Here is a 24,162-nt window from a genome sequence, read left to right as displayed (position 1 = left end):
GTTTTCATTACAGCGAATTTTAAGGCACTGTCCATATCTCTTTTAAAGTGGAATTTTGTGGTCCTGAATATTACATGAAATGAATGGACCATTGGCTGGGACATGGAAATATTTTTGTTAAAATGCTATTTGTTTTAGCAGGATTTGATCTGAACATATATACATGTGTCAGTATATATCATACATATGAATCTAATAGCTGGGGACAGGCTGGCCAAGTTGACTGTGTCAGTTGCTGTCTAGTAGACTCGGATTAAATCTGGCATTAGTTCCTGAGCACAGACCGTGCCTCAAGAAAGAGCTTTAGGGAAGAAACAGGTCCATGTGTTTGTTCATACTTAGATTTAGTAACGTGTGGAGCAACTTACTAATCATTATTCTGGTTTGATGTTTAACTTTTACTGTAGATGATCCTGAGTTTGAATTTTTACTTTGTTGAAATTGACAGTCAACTTAAGACTTCTTTTGATTGTAAAAACCATTAATTCTATAAAAATGGTCTATAGTTTTCAATTTTTAATACTTGCTGTGAATATCATACCTGTCAGTATAGGGAAAATGGAAAATGTTTGTGGTCTCTGGCTCCTTTTGGTTCGGTGGAAAAAGTGATAATTATGATATGCTTTTTTAAAAATCATGGTAAATGTTTAGTCTGCAATGTCAATTTCTGCAGGCTAAGTTTGTGGTTTGTAAGAACTGTTGTTAAAGGGAAAATTTATACCATTTGAAGTAGAGACAGATTGTACTTCAAGAAGGATGATAAGTATTGGTGAGGTGTCTGAGCAATTAAGAATTTTAAAAACACTTAGCTTCGTGGCCATGGTTTATTCCTTTGTCCCCCATGTAAGGATGATAAACCATTACGGACTGTAAATGGGACAGAGATTAGATCAGCGGTCTTGGGAGCTGTGGAAGAACCAGAATGTAGGCTTTAGGTTGGATGCAGGACCAGAGGTCCAGTAATGCAGAGTGGAGAGGCCGGTTGTTGAATCTGACAGCCCCTCCATTTGAATCCCAGCACCTGCACCTAATACGTGAGCTCACTTTTTGGAGCCTCAGTTTCCTTATCAGTGTGGGAATAATACTAATACTTTATAGGATGTTGTGAAGATTAAAGATAATGTACATAATATGCCTGGCATCTGGTAGGTAGTTGGAGGATGACAGTTTAAGGGGGGGAAAAAACTCCAGAGAGGCAGGAAACACCTGCTTCTCCAGGGGCAATGCGATTTATTGCCAGGAAGTTTTAATTATTCACCCACTGATTTCCGAATTGATTCATCCTGACATCATTTAGGTAGGTGTGTGCGCCACTCTGTTGGCATAACAAAATGTTGGACTTTGTGACCTGAGCATTATTTTACTTCATTATAGTCTGAATCTTTAGGTCAGTATATTCCAAGTTAAAGAAATCCAGTGACATACTGTTGCTGTCAGGAAAGAAAGTCTCTTACTTCAGGTTTTACAACTAGATTTGTGACTGGAGAGGGGGAAGGGACAGCAGGGGTGGGTGGGGAAGAAAATTTCTTTGCAGCTGCTCTTTGAAATGCGTTTCTAAAATAATAAAAGTTTCTGTAATTGTATGATCTAAGCAGCTGTCTTGAAACTGGCTATAGTCAAGGGCATTGAACTGACATTACACATTTGAGTTTCATTTTGGTGCAGTGTTATTTACATACTGAGCTTTGAAATTTTGCCTTTTAATTGTTTTAATTTATTATTGAAGAATTTCCAGACCTTCATCTGGTGCGTATAATTAGCACCAGCAGCACTTCTTCAGCACTGTGTGTGCAGTATTCTGGACTCATTTTCCGAGGCCATAATGTGTCCTCTTATTGCCTTGGGGAGGGGGGTGCTGTGGGAGATGGGGGAGTCTCAGCACTATAGAGTAAATGAGAGCCAGACATTGATACTTTAAGAAAATGCTTAGTTGTAACACCTCAGAGCACTTTTTAGCTTAGGCAAATGGGCCACCTTATTCAGTAACCTCTTTGTTCTGAATAGTCTTGAAACCAGAAAGTCATAAAGTCTTCACGGCTCCTGGGAGTGGCTACTCCCAGGTGCCCAAATAGAGGTTGTGTGATTCCTGTTCTTTAAGTATTTAAGGAATACGAGATTTACTCCAAGCTATTAGGGAAGACTTAGCGATTGCCAGGGAAGGTATGTCATGTTTTCTCCGCAGAAAATAACAAGGGAAGGGAATACTGCTTAGCTTCCTTAACCAGTGATACCAGCTAAGGCAATTTCTGCAAGAGGGGAGAAGAGAGACTGGTATTTATCGAGTGTCTGCTCTGTATGTGACTCCTGAATAACCTCTTCTTATTAACCTTCCCAACAGGGTTAGGAAGATCCTTCTATATAAAATGAGGCTATTGATAGCCTATCTCAGAGGGTTATCATGTCGGTTATAGGAGATAATCCATTTTAAGCATTTAATATTACTCTTATTTTATGGATGACTGAGATCCAAAAAGGAAAACTGATTTGCTTTGAAAACGAGGTTATATGGCTCTATATTTTCCAAGAGACTGAAACATGCTGCACCCTGGAAAGATGGAGTGAATTTAAAGTATTGACAAAAGAAAATAAATCCCCCAGATTTCACTGAGCTATTGCTAGATTGGACCAGTGGCATTTGAAAGAGTAGGAGGTATGTGTCTAATAGTGAGTTTCCTTATGCAGAATCTTGCTGATAGCGCATAGGTGGCGGAACATCAGTGAGGACTAAAATGGATATTGTTTCTATAAAGCAGAAGTTCCCAGCATGTAGGAATTATCTGTTGGTAATTCTTAAGAAATAACTCATTGGAAAAGACGCTGATGCTGGGAAAGATTGAATGCAGGACGAGAAGGGAACGACAGAGGATGAGATTGTTGGATAGCATCACTGAGTAAATGGACATGAGTTTGAGCAAGCTCCGGGAGTTGGTGATGGACAGGGAAGCCTGGCGTGCTGCAGTCCATGGGGTCGCAAAGAGTCAGACACAACTGAACGACTAAGCTGAACTGAATTCTTAAGAAGATAGATTCCTGGGTCTACCATCTACATATTCTGACTCAGTTGATGGGGAGAATATTCAGAAATTTATTTTTGCTACTATTGTTTCTCAAATCACCAACCCTAAATGAGTCAAGTATAACTGCACAGGCTTCCTAGAGCCAGCTCACAGACCATCTAGCCAGGTGGAAGGTTTGGATTCAGCTTTCCCAGTTAACATACAGACCATGGGGATGTGGCAGCCATTGAGGCCTGAAAAGACAGCCATATAATGTATTCTTATCTATGTGTTTTCTCTCTCAGCAGAGGATTTGAGAGGGGTGTTGGTTAGGGGTATGTTTATAACCAGTTAGCAGAGTTTGGTTAATAATTGCAATTAACATAAACCTTGGCAAGTGACTGTGTGCTAATGTTAAGTGTAGAAATTAGAAGATAGTCAGATAAGTACCCCAGAATTAGGAAAATTGAGAAGAGCTAAGTTTATTACGCCATGGCTAGAGACGGTAAAAGTAAATATGATCAAAGAGGGTAGAGAGATTCTGAAATTTGAAGTTTGGATTAATAATTTGTCAATCTTGTCAGTGGAGAGGCACAAGTAGAACCTCATGTGATTACCCATGAATTTCCCTCACTTTAAATACACTCAGATGGAAGAAAGGGGGCTGGAGATACACAGAATGGTAGCCTGAATCTTTGAGAATGGTATCAAAAAGTCCAAGCCCTGAATAGAGTGAAATTGTCCAAAATGGTTACATAATTTGGGAGAGTTAAAAACGGAATAAAATAATCCACTATTTGGAGCAAGAATGAAGGGATAGTGTACTTGGAATAGATGGTGAAGTGGTGATAGGAAGAAACAGCATATTTTCACTCCTCATTTAACTTATCCTTTTTTCTTTCACCACTAAGAACCATGGCTTTAAAACTAGAAGGGTAGAAAAATTGCCCAAGAAAGAAAGAAGATATTTAGGAAACACACAGCTCCTGTAACAAGTAGACCTAGAGATGTTGTGTGCCAGGATAGTGACAGAACTGGAGGTGGTTTTTTTCAGAATTGTGAAACATTGAGAAATAATTGCAAACCAGTAGGCAGAGCTGCTGGGTACGCTTGTGCATGTATACCTTGTAAGCTGTGTCTGGTCGTCTCCTGTGTGATAGTACCCAGAGATGATTGACAAGCCAGTTTCCTGGTTTTTAAGAACTAGAGAACTAGAGACGGTGTATTTGGGAGATACTGGCTGTTGAATTTGATGTTTCATTCTGGCCGAATTCTCAAATGGGTTATCAAAAGTTAATTCTCTCTTGAAAAGACTGTGTAGTTTTGTGTAAGCCTAGAAGGATATAGTGTACAGAATGTCAAAGGTCATTATCTCTTGAGCGGTGAGGTTTGGGGATTTAAAGATATTTTCTTATAGGCAGAGTTTTTCCAAAGTGAACATGGGTTGTGTATGTTTAAAAGGGACACAAAGCAGGTAGAGCCAACTGGTAAACAAAAAATTGCAATGCCAACTTTATGTAGTAAGCACCAGCAAGGGAACACAAAGAGTAACCGCATCAAATTCACCTGATAATGTAAAGATGGCAGTGTCTTCATGGGGCAGTTTCTCCAAGTATCTTTGAGGACCGAATAGAGAGACATGGGCTGGAAAATAGTATACAGTCCAGATAATTATAGAACTGGTGGCCCAGGGTTGGTACCTTGTATTTAGTGAGTGGATGTACAATAGCCTGAAGGGGAATGTAGAATCGTGGGTGCTGTCCTTGGTTCTGACCCATTTAGCATGTTTGCCAACAGCTTGGAATAAGACTAACTACATTTGTCCATCATGCAGATCCGGTGTGGAATGTCCACACTTCTGGATGACAGAATCAGAATTGTAGAGGCACATTCAAGGGTCAGATAAAGCTTTGAAAGTGAACTATAGTGAGGATAACTGTAGACTTCTGTGTGGAGCTGCCCTCCCTTTTTAACCTAGCCATACCAATGCAGAATTAGGGGAAATTGTTTTTAATAGACATTTTATGGGGAGATGACTAAGGTTTCAGTTCATCTTAATAACATCTTAGGAGTCTACTGTGATATGGCTGTTAGATGAATGCAGTGTGATCTTTGATTGCCTTCTCTCTAATATAATGATATGCACAAGAAAATATAGTGACCCCAATGTAGTTAGTTTTCATTATCAGATCATAACTTGAGAATTAGATCTAGTGTAGAGTGGAACTAGTATGTGAAGGGTCTGTAAACCATAATCAACAGTGTAAATACTCAAGAGTGGGAAAAAACTTTAGTTTGTAAAGCATTTTTTATACATCATCTTGTTAAATTTTCAAAATAAGGCAAATTATTATCCTCATTTTATACAGATGAGGAAATTGAGGCTCTGAAAGTTTAATGATTTACCTAGACCCTGTCAAGTTAGTGTGACTATACTGCTTCTGTTTATCATGAAAAAAGAAAATATTAACCTTGAATGATGCTTTGTTATCTTTAAAACGTTGTCATAAAACTTTGTTGATTCATGCAGGTAATGAGAAAGGATAGTTACTGGCCACTGCCATGTTAGATGGTAAAGAAAAACAAGGGGCCGGGATGTCTCAGTATTGTTTAAGTATTACTTTCATGTCGTAGAACTTCTTGGTGGTGAACCTAGACTTGAAATTGGAATTTTCTAACTGTATGTTTAGTGTTCCCACTGCACAGAGGAGACCTGGGGATAGCTTTATTTCTTGTAGCTGCAGAAGGACATGTCCAGAACCACAGGATGGGAGTGTGTAGGTGGCAACAGTGTTGACCATGGGGATCATGTTACCTTTGAATATCAGGCAAAGGCTGAATCTTGGTTGTCTTTGAAAGGATACTCGCATTGTGTAGGATTAAACCTCCTAAGGGTCTAGAATTTTTAGGATGTGGTTCATGGTTTTGAGGATTTTACCTGCGTAAGAAAGAGATGGAAAAAAAAAAAAAAGGAAAAAAAAAAAAAAAAAGAAAGAGATGGAGAAAAATGATTGACAAAAGTACAACTAAGTACTCTTGACTTAATTCTTGGATTGTTGTGTTTTTTTCATAAGCTTTTTCATATAAGTTAGTGTTCCACCTTTTTGTCTCCTTAGCCCCAGAGGATTCACGTAGGTCATGGATTAACGGGATAATTTGTTATGAGAAGCAGTAAATCAAAGGGGAAAGAATGCAAACTTCAGAGGAAGAAATCCGAGTGCCACTCTTGGCTTCACTATCCTCTGGTTGTGAAACTGTGAATCCTTTTACCTCTCTCTGCCTCATCTATAAAATTTGGGGTGTCATTGCCCCATAAAGTTCTGTAAAAGAAAATGAAAATAAATATTTTGTTATAACATCTGACAAATATAGAACTGCCCAGGGTTGACTTTTACATGCAGGAACTGATACCATCAGTTGCTTTTTCTTAACAAATCAGAACAAAAAGAAGTGTGTATGTTTAGGTACTCATGTACACATGTATCTGCAGAACTTTTGATATTACTCAAGTATGTTTCCTGGCTCAGGATTTCTTTATCCTCTTATCTTTAAGGAAATGGTAGCTGGTACATTTCCATCTCCCTTTCTATTCCTTCATTGCTTTTTGTATTTTGTAGAGCAAGGCTTAGATCACATAGCAGAAAACATTCTTTCCTACCTGGACGCCAGGTCTCTGTGTGCAGCAGAGCTGGTGTGTAAAGAATGGCAGCGAGTGATCTCTGAAGGAATGCTTTGGAAGAAGCTGATTGAACGAATGGTGCGCACTGATCCTCTGTGGAAGGGACTTTCAGAAAGAAGAGGGTGGTAAGTATTCAGGTTGCTTGTTCCCTTGAAAGACAGTTTCTTTGACCTAGGGTCGGTTTGAGTACTAAAAAATGTAGTTATAAATACTGGCTTAATGTGTTGGCCTATTTTAAACAAGTGGAGAAAGATGCATGGTCAAGAGTTGAGAGGAGGAAAGTTAAAGCTGTTAGAATGACTTCTTCTGAAATGCAAATTTCCTTTATATTTACTAACTGTTGGATGTATTTTGATGTACAGTTTGAGCAGTTTGACTTTTCAAAGCTACATGTTTATGCTTTTCCTTTCACATTTTCCTTAGGTGTTGATACCATTACCAAGAGATAGATACGGAAAAGGGAGAGTCAGCTGTTAGATATTGATCCTGGTTCAAGACGGGAGGTATACAACAGGCAGGATTTTTCAGAGACAACCCATCGTCTCTGAAACATGGCTTTATCGCTCTGTACATGTCAGCAGCCTGGCCAGTTAGCACAGAGAAAGCGTGCCGCAGCTAGGACACACAGGCGGCGATGTGAGTGGTGGCTCGGGCTATGTTTTCTTCATAGGAAGAAATTTGATATGTACTAAGTTAGATTTTTCACAAAGCTACATTAGCACTTTTCATTGAACTGTAGAATGAAAGGCTAGATTATTGTGTTGGGTATTCAGAAAATAAAAAGTTAGGATCATGTAAAGAACTGCAAGTTGAACTTATATCAAACATGTACATTTAATTGTCAGAAATCCTGCTTTTGAACTGTTAAAGCTCAATGCAAATCAAAGACTTGAAAGATAGAACTTTGTAAGCACCATGTTTAAATAAAATTCACCCTTTTATGTGCAAATATGTAACATCTGTTTGTTTTTATTTGCCAGGGATCAGTACCTGTTTAAAAACAGACCAACAGATGGCCCTCCCAATTCATTTTATAGGTCATTATACCCAAAGATTATCCAGGATATAGAGGTAATTTTATGATTTATCTTTTTTGTGGGCTTAGTGTTCAGTTGATCTAAAAATCATAGAATAGGTCTTTTTTTAAGGTGAAGTCTTAGAGCAGATATGTTACAATGTGTAACCTGCAGCTGTTCTTCAGAGTGGATAGTGCCTTTTTGTGGGGGGAAAGAAAAAGTCTGACTTTTCTAAAATGTGAAATGCTTTTGCAAGGCTGCCAGTTAATTGAAACCTTAATCCAAAATTACCTTTTTAATTTGATAAAATTTCCAAGGTAAACATAGTTTTACGTTTTCCAGGTAAACGTAGTTTCCCATTTTTGAGCCGCCTTGAGAGAACTAGAGAAGCCCAGCCTCAGTTTCTTCTATAGATTTCCCACACTTTTCCATTAAAAGGGCTCAAATATGATTCTAAGCAATAGTGAAGTGGTTTTTATAGAGCAAATTACACTCGTGGACCATTTTGGATTTGAGTGCAACTTCCCCAGACCAGTAAAACTCTGTGAACTTGATGAGAGACATTGGAGATGTTTGATATTGCTCATGTGTTCTAATTAGTTCGGTTTTATTATTTAGCCCTTTTCCTTGAACAGGAAAGACATGCACAGGCATTTCTCATTAACTCTTTCACATGTGTTCTTGGCAGGTCCTGGTTACTTCAGTATTTCCTCCTTGGCAAAAAACAGTTCACCTTTTGCTAGGCAGTGTTGTATCACGCATAAAGTTATACTCGGCTTCCCAAACGTGAAGTAATCCTCACCCCCAGGTGATGGACATAAAAGTTATTGTGCCAAAATTCATTAATAGAGAAACACGTGCTTTTTGTAGCTGCCCACTTCTTTTTAAGGCAGATGTGATGTGAACTAATGGAACTGTTTGGTTAATGGTAAATCTGAATGTGACTGGAATATCATTATTTCAAGTGCAAGCTGTTGTCTTGAGTATTCTGTTCCCCTAAGTGAGCTCTAAAGTAACCTTTTAGGGAAGTAAAAGCTTTAAGTGAGTTAAAGCTTTTGCCAGACAAATCCTAAAATTTAGGAATTAACTGATTTATTGACAGTTCAAAGCTTAGAATAAATTGCTCCAACTGTGTTAGTAACTGAGACATAGTGTTAACTTGGACCTTAAATTGGTGTGTGTGTTTCAGGTGAGAGGGATTGTCTTTTACCCCATGCAGTTTTACTAAGACTGCTTATGCATTTATCTTAGAAACTATATTACTTTTTATTTTTTCCCTTCCAACTATTCTTTATAACATATCTCCAAATTTCCTTGAATAATTTTTAGCAAGTCCTTTATTATAAGAAGCATGATGTCCAAGATCAATCATTAATAAATAGGAATTCTGCAAGGACTTTGATCAGGTTGAAGATTTGGTGACATAGATTATTTTAATTCCCATGAGTACTATCATAACCGACAGTATGAGTTCAGTTTTCTGAGGCATGGCAGTATGTGACACCACCTCACATAACCATTTCTTCAGGCTGAAATAATGTTTTAAAGTTAGTGGAGGAGGCAGATGTGAGGGAAAACAGAGCTATAGGGCAAAACCCCGTTTGACACAAAGCCTCTGCATCACGGTGGTCTACCCAGTGGTTCTTAGAGTGTGGTTGACGAAAACCCACTGGTAGGCCACAAGAGTCTCCTCCAGATTCTTGTGGGCTAGATCTCTCAGTGTAACGGTTGTGTTTCGTACTTTGGTACATTCACTCATAGTAATAATAATAAAAATAATGTACTACGTATGGAGTGATTACTTGTCATAGATACTTTAAGCGTTTTATAATGCATTTTCTCATTTTACACTCTGGACAATACTTGAAAGGTAAGCCCTGTCCTGATTTAAAGTTGAGGAATCTGAGGCTTACCCAGATTAAATAGCTTGCCTATGATCACACGGCTAGTGGGTAGTTGAGTCTGTGATCAACCTTACATTCTTCTGCACTCAATACAGCTTTTTTTACGTTAGAGATCACTGCTACTTCATCAAAATAGAGTTCTTTACCTCTCTTTTGTAAGTGTGTTTTATCTTCTCCTGGGTGGACACACAAAGTAAATAGTTGTCTCAGTGATGCATGGATCAAACAAATGGGAGACTTACAGGCTTGGCTGTTACCATGTGACTGGTGTGAAGCCCTCACAAGCAAACTATAGTAATTACAGGTACCCTCTTCTGAGCCCTTGCAGTATACTCATGAACTGTGTTGTGTGACTTACATAGATTATTGATTGCTTTTAATTCTTACAAGATACCACACACAACCTTAGAGTCTGTGCTTTTTCCCATATACTCTGCAAGGTTGCCGGTTCACAGCACCTTTTGCTTGCTTTCCTCCTAGCTCTACCTTGACAATTCTAGTTCATGTGCTGGCTCCTGTCATCTGTACATTCTCATATTTGGCTCTGACAAGCAGATGACCTTGCCCTTCCACACTGACCCAAGAGGAATTGGCTAATTTTTAAGAAGAGTAGGGAACCTGGCTTAGTGTAGCCAAGCCTTATTATTCAGGAAATGAAAATATAAGAAATGAAGCCTGGAGAGAATAAGAATTCTTAGCTTTCTGCAGAGGTTCATCTCTCATGGGTATTCTTGCCACACACATGCACACACACAAAAACACACATATATACACACGAGTAGAGGGGAAGAGGGTAAGGGGGTAGGGTGGGAGGGAGAGAGTTGAGAGTTCCTCTGAATTGAGAAGGGATTCCTGGAAAACCTGAGGCACAGTCCTGAAAGAAACAACCATATTCCCATTGCTTTCTAGAGTCTTAATTGTTACCCTCATCATCATTATTAATAGTGGGCTTACTCTTAGGCACTTTGCCACAGTGATTTAATTGATTTCTCAAGTTGTCAGAACCAAGATTCTAAGTCCAGAACCCTTCTGTCCTGCTTTGCCCCTTTTGTCCTCCCATCCCCTCAGGGGTTCCCCGACGGGGAGATGAGAGCTGGTATAGTAGGCTCAGTCAGTCAGAATTCTCATGTCCTGAACTTGGATTTTTCTCTCTGCCATCTCGGAGTAGTGACACTCTTTCGTGTAGAATGCCTTTTTCCTTTTCTTTTTTTTTTTTTTTTATTCTCTGGATTAAAGCCTTTGAAGCCCTCTCCTTGGAACAGACCACTGGTGAAATGATGGTGTGTTGTATCACACCTTTTAATAAACCACATTTTATTCAGGGAAAGTGGGGAGCTTTTTTGTGGTTTGCAGACTTGATATTAACATTGTCCTAACCAGAAAATGCCGAAACTTGCCCACCCACCCAGTTGTGTTTAGGCTTCTAAAAATAATGTTATTCCTTCGTACTCAGACATCTGTTTTCACTCTGTTGCCAATTTAAATGCTGCTGTATACTCCGTGTATCATGGCTACTTTCCCAGTTATTCTGAAAATTTGCACAGGGTAAGGGGATTTTAAAAGTTCTCAAAAACATGAAATATTCCTCTCCAGTAGCCGTACCACATGATGCCCAAGTGAAAGGCAGGTATCTTCATCATTAAAATGGTGCACCTGTGTATGCCCTGTATTCCTGCTGCTGACATTAAGGTAATTGTTGAATTGCATTTGAAGGCTGAGCCCCTTCCTGGGAATGGTTGGGGAGGGCTCAGGCTGATCAGCATTGAAGATCAACCTAGACCGAGACAGCAGTTCCTGGCAACTGGTGAGATTTTTTTCTGGTCACCGCCTATTCCTTTTGGTCATTGGTTTCAAAGGAGGAAGAGCATCACTGGTACCATTTGTAGGCACTGTGATAAACACTTTACACACGTAATCTCATTTGATCCTTCCAGTAGATTTGAGAAAGTACATAGTTTGCATTTTTACAGAGGAGGAAAAACTGCAACTCAAATAGTCCCAAATCATTTGCCAAAACTGCTAATTGACCTAGGTATTTTCTGCCACAATGGGCTGCCTTCCATTTTAAAAGGTCTATTTTTCTCTGAAAAAGACCTGGCTTGTGTAAGCATTCTAATAAGAGTTGAGGTCGTCAAATATAGTGGTAGGTAGTATTTTGGGCAGGCACAGTCAGCAGGAAGTGTTGCTTTCTTTTGTGGGTGGCCTTGAGAATTGAGAAGAGTGAGGTCTTAGGAGTTACACAGGGTTGGAGTATAACAAAGCAGTCAGCTGCCAGGTCTGGTTTAGTGTCCCTGTCCTGGCATTTTGAAACAGGCTGCTTTTGTTTGGGGATTCAGGAACCTAATAATTTTTAAAATTAGCCCTAGATGGGAACTTCCTAAAATGACCATCAAAAATTATTTGGTAAGCTTTTCCTTTTAAAGTTTGGAAATATATTCTAGAAAATTAGGCTCCTCCTCAGTTTGAGAAGCTAAGCCATTTCCTAACATCTACTTGACTTAGAATGAAAGCCTATTTATTATCTAGCGGAGCTTTTGAGAGATTCTGGCCTCTGGCTCTTGTTTGAGAGTTGGAGCTAGAGGTCTGGCTTGGCCCTTTATGTTGGGTAGTGTTCTTTGTCCAGACATCTCAGGGGATGGGGGAACTGCAGGCTGATGTGTTGCCTTACCCAGCTTCTCTCCACTGTGTCCTTGGGGCCTTAGGTACAGTAATAGTTTATAACCAAGTCACTGGGTTCTAGAAAACATTTTAGAGTAGTGGGAGGGCATGTAGGAAATTCTTTTTAGTTTGAGGATTCCCATACCAAAGTTAAAAAAAAATTTTTTTCCCCCCAAAAAATAGTGATAGTAAATGTGCTTTTTTCATTCATTGAAATATAGGGTAGCAAGGCTATTTACTGATTCAATAATATTTTAAAGCAATTGTGTATGTTTTAAAACTAAAAACGGTGATTTGAATTTTAAAATACTGCCGTATGTATTGAGAAGACAGGTTATGTATCCATCTTTGGGACACTTTGGGTTTATATGGTGTCACATTCAGTAGCAACTTCCTGGGCCCCTAGAGTGTAGCCTGAACACTGGTAACCACTGCCAGGAGTCACTGGTCATGAATAAGACCTGTTACCAGTAGATCTGCCTCCTAAGTCAGAATTTTCCTGGTGTGCTTAGCATGCTGAAGTGGCTCAGTCACTCTCTAAAAATATACTATTTCTCTAAATGGTTCCCAGCACTGAGTTCAATTTCAGAGATTCTTTATAGTCTGGATCCCTTTTTATAAAGTTGCTTGTACAGATCTTTTGTCTACTTTGATAGCAGTAGCCACAGTGGAGTAAATTTTTGTCTTGTTTTTTTGTTTTTGAAATGTGGCTTTATGTCTGACATTTTACAGATGGATAGATGAGCTGTTTCTCACTCTTGGGACCTCCATGGCACCTCTTTGCATCCCCCTGGTTGTTGGAAATATGTGATCTGCCCTCTCTCAAGGCCATGTATGGGAACTCTTTGAGAACGGGGCATTTATTTCCAGGCTTCCTGTGCTAAGTACTGAGGCCAAAAATGAGAAGGCATTTTCTTTTTAAGTATATATGTATCAGTATCTCCATTCCTCAATTTCTTTTTCCGTAAAATGAGAATAGTAATTTTGGCTTCAGAGTCATGATGATCAAATGAATATTATAAGCTGTATAAAACACATGGCATAGTATTATGGAAGCATGGTACAGTATTATGGTACCTGGCATATAACATTCAGTAAATTATAACATTTTAGAGCATACAGAAGCTTGTTGCCTTCAAAATAAGAAATGTGCTTCGTTAGATGTCGGAAGAGCCAGTAATTAAGTGCTTAACTTTGTGAATAAAGATGAGATTTATCTCCTTTCTTCACTTAAGCAATTAATTAAGCTTTTAACTACTCAGATACGTCTTTTGAACTAGTATAACCAATTATTGTAGTCCCTATTGTCCCCTAATATTGAGAATCAGGAATTTATACTTTGGTTGTCTTTAGTGGAAACATTGTCTTTTGATCCTGAAGATCCCTGACATCCACTACCAGAGATAGGTCTAGTGTTCTGGGCATGACCCGCCTCCTCATTAAACTTTGCCCACTCGTCTCAGGCCATAGCACTGTATAAGACCCTTTAAGTCCTGCAGCACTTACAGTTTTTAATCACTCATTTGACACTGATATTTTATGTGAAGTTGTTACTGATGTTTCTAAGTTCTGTGTTCATTGCCTGTATACTTTGTGGATACTGCATATTTTAAAAGAAGAACCATAGGCTCAGAGTCAGGAAGGAACTGGGTGTGATTTCCAGCTCACCCAGTTACTAGTTTTGTGATCCCAGGCAAGTTAAACTCCGTTTCCTTGTTTGGAAAAGGGAAGTAATGAGAACTTCCTTGCAAGGTTAATGCGTGGATCGTTGAACCAAATAAACATGATTTAGTGTGTATCCAGTTCCAGTCCCTCTGTGCCTGGGGATTGCAGTTGCATCCTTTGAAAGTACTATGCTTCCTGTCAATCTTTTCATCCCCATGCCTGGCACAGTCAGTACCTGGAGTATACACCATCTCAGTAAGTGTTGTATGGATGATGAGAGAATGAAAATCAGGACTGGAATGTGCCGTTCTTTCTCTGAAGGAGCTTTAGTCTGGTGGATGATTAGAAATGGGTGACAAGATTCTTTCTGTAGTAGTTGGCATGTGGTAGTTGTCAGTGTATTTTTCTCACTGATCAAGACAATCAGTGTTTTGCATAGATACACAGGTTGTTAGTATATACTTATGTTAGTGGTGGTCTTCTGCCAAATATTTTAATTGGCATGAAAGAATGATCCAATGAGTTACTATTTGTTTGTATGTTTTGGGTGCAAATAGCATTGTTTAAGCATATTGAACTGTATCTAGGCCATTTTTTCCAAACCCAACCCACACTCATTGGGATTCCTTATGATAGTTGCCAGATGGGCAGTGAACGTTTGAGGAAAAATATTGTTGGGCTAATGTCTTACTTGGAAAAGAGTTTAATTCCCATCCACAGACAGCTGTCAGACCCAGATGGCGTATCCGGGGTGTGCTGTTGCTGGAAGGCCGCAGGCTGCACCCTGGCGGAGCCGCTGATGGACGGACGCTTACTGTCGCCCCTCTCCCCAGACCATAGAGTCTAACTGGCGGTGCGGGAGGCACAACCTGCAGCGGATCCAGTGCCGCTCTGAGAACAGCAAGGGCGTCTACTGCTTGCAGTACGACGACGAGAAGATCATCAGCGGCCTGCGGGACAACTCCATCAAGGTGAGGGGCTGCGCTCTGCTACTTCAGAGCTGGGGCTGCATGTCGGACAGTCTCTCCGTTTCCCCCTCATTGGTTTTTATCTGTTTCACTCAATCTTGGCAGCTGTCTGCTCTCTGCTGACACTAGACCCCTGGATCCTCCCACTTCTTTCCCTTCCCAGAGCACATTCACTTTCTGTATTCTGTATTTAGGTGCAAGTAGAGAATGTCTCAGTATCACAGGGCTCTTGGTTACTTTGCTGACTGGTGAAAGTGTTGCTGACTTGCACATAAATCAAGAGTCATTGCCTTTTACGGTTTCTGTGAAAGGCTAAGTTGATAACACGAAAGAATGATACAGCAGTTTGTATTGTTTTTATTCACTTTTCAGTAGTGGATAAACTGGATCATTTCTTTGTGTTTAATGTTTAATGGCTCTAACATTTTTTTTCATGTTGTTTGTAGCTTATTTTCTCATATTTAAGAAAATGTGTGATTTTTTTAACTTTTGGTTATAATTTACATGTGCTCTTTTGGTGCAAAGTTCTGTGAGTTTTGATAAGCACAGGTAGTTGTACAACCCTAACAGTAACCAGGATCCAGAACAGTTCTGCCATCCCCCAGATTCTTTGTCCTGCTTCTTTGTGTTTACCTATTTTGTTCCTCAGGTGCTGACAACTACTGGTCTTTTTTTTTTTCTGTCCCTATAATTTTGCCTTCTTGAGAATGTCCTGTAAATGGATTCACAGTAAAACCTTTTGAGTCTAGGTTTTTATACTTAGCATTGTGCATTTGAGATTCTGCTACGTTGTTGCATTTAACAATAGTTGATTCCTTATTATTGCTGAGTAGCATTCCTTTTTATGGTTACACCATAGTGTGTTTATCCATTTACCTACTGAAGGACATTTGTATTTATAGTTTTTCACAATTATGAATAGAGCCACTATAAACATATGCATGCATGTTTTTTGTGAGAACATACTATCATAATTTGCATTGGCCATTTGTAGTCAACTTTAGGAACACTGCAAATTATTATAGTATTTTTACAAGGGAAGAAAGAGGTGAAAGTGCTAGTCAGTCACTCCGTCGTGTCTGACTCTTTGTGACCTCATGGATTGTAGCCCGCCAGGCTCTTCCATCCATGGAATTCCCCAGGCAAGGAAGTGGGTAGACAGTCCCTTTTCCAGGAGATCTTCCTGACCCAGGAATTGAACCCAGGTCTCCTGCATTGTAGGCAGATTCTTTACAATCTGAACCACCAGGGAAGCCCCAAGAAATAGGTCTACAGAATCTGTTTTTAACAATACAGTCTTCGAAGAAAATCACTTCCCATCTTCCCCATTATTTGTGGACAGTCTTGAAAACTTGGAAACCACTGGAAAGATCAAAAGAAGGGAGAAAAACAACACTCAGAGTATAGAGCCAGCTGTCACCATTTTACTTCCTTTTAATCTTTGCTTTAAAACACACGTAGTGTTTATGTCAGACTTTTAATTTCAAAAACATAACTTAATAAAGCAGTGTATTTTCTCATTAAAAACTCTCCATGATTTACTGTGAAATTTTTTGTAAAATGCTGAACATTTTTCATTTTAAAATTTTCGTAAACAAATGTAATGGGTTAAAGGGTATGCGTTTTTAAAGACTTTTAATAGATACTGTCATATTGTTTTCCAGAGGGTGAGCCAACTCTTCTCACAGAGTTTATTTAAAAATTCTCTTTATAAGGCTGTTAAGTATAATGGACACAGTAGTTATGGGTATAAAGTAAACAATAGTACATCTGTTCTGGAAGTTGTTCAGTATTGCCTCTTCCCCTCTTGTCATTTACCACCTGTTTGATGTTTATTGCTCTTATTTACTGGAACACAGCTTTGTTTTGTTTTATGATTCAGAAAATAAGGTGAGATAAAAACATTTATCAGAATGTGATATACTAAATTGCTGTTTGTGGTTGATCTTGTCTCAATAGATCTGGGATAAAGCCAGCTTGGAGTGTTTGAAAGTGTTAACGGGCCACACCGGCTCTGTCCTCTGTCTCCAGTATGATGAGCGTGTCATTGTGACCGGCTCTTCAGACTCCACAGTGAGGTGAGGGTCTGGCTTCCCTAGTCTGAGCTTGTGTACCTTCCATGAGGAGATTGAGGCTTACACCCTTTTCTGCAGTAACGCACACACATACCCTGTATATGTTTTTGTATGCTCTATTTAAACACCACTTTTGGTGTAGCTGCGTTAGAGCAAAGTAGACAGGAAAGCTGACTCTGTTAAGTAGGTCCTATTCCCATTCCCATACGTTACAGAGATGGCAGCCTGCTTTCCTATAAAAGCTCATTACCTCGTATCAAGCTAGCTTTTCCCCGGAGACCATGCTCCAGAGGGGAGAGGAAGGAGGCAGGGTGTTTTAGGAGTGTGATGGGTAGTAACCTACGGATACTAGAAAGAATCGGAGGCAGTTATTTGCAGCACTTTCAGTAATGTGCCAAATAATGTGCCAGATATTTTGTATGATGTTTTCCTGTTGAATTCTCACAGAAACCTTTCCAAATAGGTAAATAGTATCTTCTTTTATATAGGTGTAGTTTGGGGAAACTGAGGACAGAGAGGCAAATAATTTACTCATATAGTTAATTTTGAGCCTTGCATTTTTATCATTCAAGACTTTGTTGATGTTATGTAGCTTTTCCAGTAGTGGAGACTCTAGTTCTCAGATGCCATCACAGGGCCCGGGTGATGAAGACGGAAGTGGCTGTGTTCTGTAGTAGAAGGGAAGCTGAGATCTCTGGTTGGGGTTGAGAGTAGAAAGGAAACCTTACTTGGATCTACTCCTAAACCCCTGGGACAAGGACGTTTTTCACTCCAGATAGTTTTGGGTTTTGGTGTAGTGATGAGTTCACCAGAGCCTAGAGATAATACGGTACAGCCTCAGCTGGACTGCTGGTAGCTGAGAAAGGCCTGACCTGTGGAGGGAAGGAAACGCCTCTCCTAGGGTGAGTCAGAGACTTGAAGAGGGTTGTTTTACAGGCACACCTAAGAGATAGAGATAGTAGCCAACACGCCTATATCCTTTGCCTGACTCAGGGCTCCAGGCTGCACCTGGTGACACAGATCATGTCTCAGCCCCAGAAGCATGACTCTTCCTCCTCTCCTCCACACAAACTTGTACCCTCTGGGTTTGGGGTTACAGAAAAGTTAGACGTGAATGGATTGCCCCTAAGAGCCCTGTCCCTCATGGTTAAGGGAGCTGGAGACGCTGACTTTGTCCATACCGCGGTCAGGTAAACAGATTGGTGTGGTGACTGAAGAGACACCATGACTTAGAGTCTCCAGTTTGCAGTGGATAAATAATAGCCTTAGAAGCTTGCCAAAGGTCATAAAGAACCTCATGCTTGGAACCCAGCCACCAAGCCATCTTCTCGGTCATCTTGGGCTCATTGCAAAGCCCACTTCCTTGAATCATTTTTTGTCACCAGCACAAGCCTGCAAAAACCATCCCTAAATACCTGGGCAGAATTGACCTTTTTGAAACCACCTGACCGTTTCTTCACAGATAGGAAAATTGCTTCTGGGGGCTCCTTTTAAGCATGGTGTCAGGTCCCAGTCACCAGGTACATGTGAAGTCCACACTTCCCAGCCTGCTGTTAATATTAACACTGACACTGGCCGCAGAGCACAGACCCTGGCATCTTTTCCTGGTCGTCTCCGTGATTAAGCTTTGTGCTCCTCTGTTCCCTAGAGTCTGGGATGTGAACACAGGTGAAGTTCTGAACACGCTGATCCACCACAACGAGGCTGTGCTCCACCTGCGCTTCAGCAACGGGCTGATGGTGACCTGCTCCAAGGACCGCTCCATCGCCGTGTGGGACATGGCCTCTGCCACCGACATCACTCTGCGCCGCGTCCTCGTCGGCCACCGGGCCGCTGTCAACGTGGTGGACTTTGACGATAAGTACATAGTGTCTGCCTCTGGTGACAGGACCATCAAAGTGAGTGTGTCCACAGTCAGAACTCTGTTTATTCCCACCCCTTCTAGCACACAGAGAAAGCCGAGGTGGCTTACACCAACTTCACATCTGGCAGGATCTTGATTCTCCCCCACTTGTGCCCGTGAGACGTCAGGGCGTGCTCATCCTTTGTTTCTGGAGTCACAGGCAGGGTCTGAGGAGAGGGTCCGGGCAGCCCTCTGTCTCAGGAAGGGAGAGTGTTGCTGTTGGTGACCTTCCGTGGGAAGAGCGCCCTGCGGGCATGTGTCACGTACCAGGTGCTTCCCGACACTGCCCACACCACCCTCCTAGCACTCTTGCTGAGCCCCGTTTTATAGATGGGCTGGGCTGGAGACCACCACACAGCTAGTCAGCGGCAGAGCTGAAATTTGATTTATTCACCTAACCTTGAGAGCCTGACATGCCATCGACCCTGGGCTCTATGCTGAAGATGCAGTGTTGGGCAAGACACGTCCCTGCCTCCAAGGATTTCAGTATGTGGTATGAGGCAGACGTGTGATACGCAGTCGTAGTCCCGGTGAGCCATCAGACATGGTAAATGCACTGCTGATTCCTGTATCCTTGTGAACTTTTAAAACATTTAGCTTTCCTTTCATTCTTATAGCAGCCTTATTGAGATATAATTCACATACCGTAAGATTTACCATTTTCAAGCATACCGTTCAGTGATTTAGCATATTCATAATGGTGTTTGACTCTCACCAGTTTCAGAACATTTTCATCACCCTCCATAAAAACCTCGTGCCTATTAGCAGTCAACCCCTATTCTCTTCCTCTGATCCCTGGCAGTGTACTTTCTGTCTATAAATCTGCCTATTTTAGATGTTTAAGGTAAATGTAATCATGTATTACGTGTGGCTTTTTGTGTCTGGCCTCTTTCACTGAGTGTAGTATTTTCAAGGTTCATCCATGTACTTTGTAGCATGCATCAATACTTCACTCCTTGTGATGACTAAATGAAATTCTGTGTGTGGATGTTCCACATTTTGTTTATTCATTCATTGGTTCATGAACATTTTGATTGTTTATGCATTCTATGTATTATAAATAATGCTGCCATAAATATTTGTGTACAGATTTTTTGCAAGTACATATATTTTTAATTGTCTTGGGATGGTAACTCTGTGTTGAACATTTTGAGGAGCTGTCAAACTGTTTTCCAAAATGACTTCATCAGAAACCTTCCTTTTATGACCTATACTGGCCAGCATTCTACTATCTAGCTCCACACATCAAGACTAGATTGCATCAAACTTCAGATTGGATAGCCTGGAAGCTGAAAAACTAGGATTTGTGGCAACTCACTCATCACTCAATCACACCAATTTGTGCAGGACCAGTGTCTGCAAGCCAAGAGGGTTTGGGTCCTATTAGAAAACAGATGTTGAATAATATCAGCCCAGATATTTCTCCATATTCTCACTAACACTTGTGTGTGTGTCTGTCTTTTTTATTATAGCCATCCTAGAAGGTGTTTAGTAGTATTCTATCTGCAGTTTTGCTTTCCATTTTCCTAATGACTGATGATGTTGAGCATCTGTTCATGTACTTAGCATTTTTATAAGGTCTTTGAAGAAACATCTACTTAAATCTTTTGCTCATTTCAAAGCTTAGATTATTTGTCTTTTTATTATTCAGTTGCAGAAGTTCTTTATATATTCTGGTTACAAGTCCCTATCAGATAAGGTTTAAAATGTTTAAATTTATTTTATTTTCTGGCTGTGGGGCGGTCTTTGCTGCTGCGCGTGGAGTTTCTCCAGTTGCGATGAGCAGGGGCTACTTTTTGTTGCGCTTCACGGGCTTCTTACTGTGGTGCTTCTCTTGTTGCAGAGCGCAGGCTCTGGCCCACGGGCTCTGTTGCTCCGTGGCATGTGGGATCTGCCTCAACCCAGGATCAGGGCGGTGTCCCTTGCATTGCATGGTGGATTCTTAACCACTGGAAGAAAGTGAAAACGGGGAAGCCCATGTTTTCACTTTCTTGATAGTGTCCTTTGAAACACAAATAATTTTAACTTTGATGAAGTTCGGTTTACCAGTTTTTTGTTGTTGTTACTTGTACTTTTACTGTCATATCTGAGAAGAAGTTGCCTAATACAAGGTCACAGAGGTTTACTTTTATGTTTTCTTCTGAGGGTTATAGTTCCAGTTCCTTCATTTAGGTCATTGGTCCATGTTGAAGTAAATTTTTCATACAGTGTGACGTGGGGATACAACTTCACCCTTTTGCCTCTGGATATCTACTCATCCCATTCAACTACAAATGCAGCTAATAAAATAATTCAGGGCACACGGGTTGCTTTGTGTCTCATTTGGCCTGTATGAAGTGTGTTTGTGGACATCTGAGTCTTGCAGACAGCTTCACAAAGGGGGGATTATTTATCCCTCATACATAATATTAGGGGTGGTGTGTCAAAACAAATGGAGCTGTGTGAGAAACTGTGCTGGGAAAGAGGAGGATGTGAGAGGTGAAGCCTTTTCACATCAGTTACATTGGGTTTGACATGTCAGCTGGCGTAAAAACGTGAAATCTGGCCCAAACCCTTCGCTCTAGGCAAGTGAATGTTGGAACCCTCCAGGAGAAGTTCTCTTTGTAAAGATCTCAAGGTTTGGAGACTTCACAGCTCCCTCATTCCAGTTTTAACACTCCGCAGCTAAGAAAATGTTATGCTGTCCAATCTGTTTCCCAACCTCCCCAGCATATTTCCTAATCAAGTGTTTTGGTCGTTCTTAGAAGGTCTGACTTTGTTTTAAGGTATCTTGTGCACTCACCCTTAAAAGCGCTGTTGCCTGTCTCGCAGGTCTGGAGCACGAGCACCTGTGAATTCGTTCGCACTCTGAATGGGCACAAGCGAGGCATCGCCTGCCTCCAGTACAGGGATCGGCTGGTTGTTAGCGGGTCGTCAGACAACACCATAAGGTGGGTAGACGCGGGTGTGCGACGTGGTGGTCGTTATCGCCATCGTGTTGACTTCGCTCTCAGTCCTCTTGCTCTGAAGATTTGCTTTGGGGGCTGCCTCAGATAAGCGAGCTTCAGGTACTTCTGTGCATGTCTGGCTCTGCATGCTAGAGTGGGTGAATTGTGTATGTCCTGGGTGCTGCTGCAAGATTCCCCCGGTGCACAGGGTCTTACAGCCTCACCTCCACCCAGAATCCCTTACTACCAGATGCCTCAGAACAGAGGACCCTCCCGTCTGATGCTCTGCTTCCCTCACCTGTGAGCCCCCAGCGCTCCTTGTTCCTGCTTTCTAATAAATATGCCTATCCTTAAATACTTTTTGTTGTATGAAAAACTTTCCTCAAAGATCTACTTAATTTTCCCAGGTCTTTTTTCCACCATCCCAACATCTGCTAGTAACTTTTATAAACAAATTGGCTGTTTGAGCAAAATAAGGATTCGGTTCAAGACTATTTTTTTAAAAATAGAATGAAAGCAGACACAATATAGCTGTAACTGCCAAGAGTTTTCTTTACCGTTTTAAGTGTGAAGATATCATAAAAGTCCGTTGAGAATTTTAATCTTGGTTCTGTCGCATTCTCTGTGCTTTGCATTATGTAATATTTCAACAATAAGCAATCCTTAACTTCCTCATTGGAATCTCTTAGCTTTTGCAAAATAATAATGTGCATTGCTGCCTGGTATATGGAAGGGAACCTCTGGAGTCACAGGGGCGTGCTGAGTGGCTGTCTTCATGGTGGATTAGGAAGCCGCCCTCGCTGACTGCTGAGAGCCGTTGCTTAGGATAGAGTAGGCACTGGATGTGTGAGAAGGGCTCCTGGGCTCTGCTGCTGGAGGCTGAGGAAGCATCAGTACAGATTGGCCAGCTTTGTTTGTGCACAGTAGTTTACTGTGATTTCTTCTTTGCAAATCATGTGCATATATCCATGATAATATAAAAAAAAACTCTATTTGCAGAATTGTTACATAAATGGTATACAGAGAAAAGGGCTGTATGTAGTCAGTGGGTTCTTATTTCTAAGACAGTGCATGTACCTACTGAGAGGTACCCACTGTGCCCTGGTCGCCCGCGGATGCAGTCTGTACCTGTCGTAGGAAGGGGCTGTCCCTGAGCTAATCAGGAGGGGAGACCGCCGGCTGACCCACTGAGCCTGGTCACAGTGGGCCTCATGGCCCCCAGGCTCCAGGAGCCGGGTTTGGAAGCCTCACCTCCTGGGCCGTCCCCCTCGTCTCCCCTACACCCATATGCTTTTTCCTCTTTACAGCCTACAGTCCCCATCTCCCCCAGAAAAGTCCTTCCCAGATCGTTTGACTGCTTGGTTTCATCAATTCAGACTTTACTAGAATGCCTAGGAACTAAATATAATTGAAATTTCTTGTTTGTTGGTCTTATTTAAATAATAACAACATGATTTTTAAAAGTTTCAAACTATATAAAATGAAGTACATTGAAAAGTAAGCCTTCTTCCCAAATTCTTAAAAAATATGCGAATAAGATACACACATGTATGTTTGAATGTGTGTAATGTGGACTAGGAGTGAAGCAGAAATAAGGGATCCCAAGATAGTGAAGATGGCGTGGATAGTGTGGTCATGTGTAGGAAGCTGACTCACGGAGCTCTGTTTTTCACTGAAGGCTGTGGGATATTGAATGTGGCGCCTGTTTAAGAGTCCTCGAGGGACATGAAGAATTGGTCCGATGCATCCGGTTTGATAACAAGAGGATTGTCAGTGGGGCCTATGATGGGTATGTGTTTCAGATTTTCAGATGGCACAGCCATAACTATATGAAGAGGAACAGGGACTACTGCTTATGAAGCAGCCACGTATTACTGGGCCGCGTGCTGGGTGTTAGTATTTCCTACGTAATGGTGGATGGCGGGTGTGACACCCTTGATGTGTGGCAACACTCAGGCCCAGAAGGGTGAACTACACTTATGCTTTTAACCATTATCATAAACTGAAGGGAGTAGCTTAGGCTGTGCAGGAATTCAGCTCTTTGTCCCAGCCCTCAGTTAAACCAGGCTTTTTTGTGTGTGTATGGTGAGTTCAATGATAAATTTCTTTTCCTCTTTTGGTAGATTGAACACATCCTCTTTAAAAAGCCTCATGACTTTTAAAATGAGCAAATGACAACCATAAACCTTTCAAGATGACCTTATATATACTTCACTGAGTTAGTTGGTCTGTTCATACTCCTATTATTAACTTTCAGCGTTTGCTTAGTTTGAAGAAAGGTATCCTTGGAATTTCACCGAGGGCCTGAGTTTCTGTCAGCGGCACCTACTCAGCCCTAGAGAGCCCCCTGATGAATGAATTTGGTGACACA

General features: G+C 40.9%; 1 protein-coding gene across 7 annotated transcripts in view; it reads left to right on the top strand.

Annotated features, from left to right (window-relative positions):
• The window catches only part of FBXW11 (F-box and WD repeat domain containing 11), a 213,060-nt gene that overhangs the window by 88,590 nt on the left and 100,308 nt on the right, over window positions 1-24,162 (top strand). For all 7 annotated transcript variants that reach the window (XM_043489015.1, XM_043489017.1, XM_043489013.1 and 4 more), the window contains 7 exons: window positions 6,614-6,800; window positions 7,656-7,746; window positions 14,752-14,889; window positions 16,846-16,964; window positions 18,610-18,859; window positions 21,676-21,794; window positions 23,470-23,580. In XM_043489015.1, coding sequence (XP_043344950.1) covers window positions 6,614-6,800; window positions 7,656-7,746; window positions 14,752-14,889; window positions 16,846-16,964; window positions 18,610-18,859; window positions 21,676-21,794; window positions 23,470-23,580 — 1,015 coding nt within the window. The remainder of the gene's footprint in view (window positions 1-6,613; window positions 6,801-7,655; window positions 7,747-14,751; window positions 14,890-16,845; window positions 16,965-18,609; window positions 18,860-21,675; window positions 21,795-23,469; window positions 23,581-24,162) is intronic.

The sequence above is a fragment of the Cervus canadensis genome, chromosome 16 (assembly GCF_019320065.1).
Source record: "Cervus canadensis isolate Bull #8, Minnesota chromosome 16, ASM1932006v1, whole genome shotgun sequence".
Lineage (NCBI taxonomy): Eukaryota > Metazoa > Chordata > Mammalia > Artiodactyla > Cervidae > Cervus > Cervus canadensis.
The sequence above is the reverse complement of the archived record's forward strand: the minus strand, read 5'-3'. Positions and strand labels throughout refer to the sequence as shown.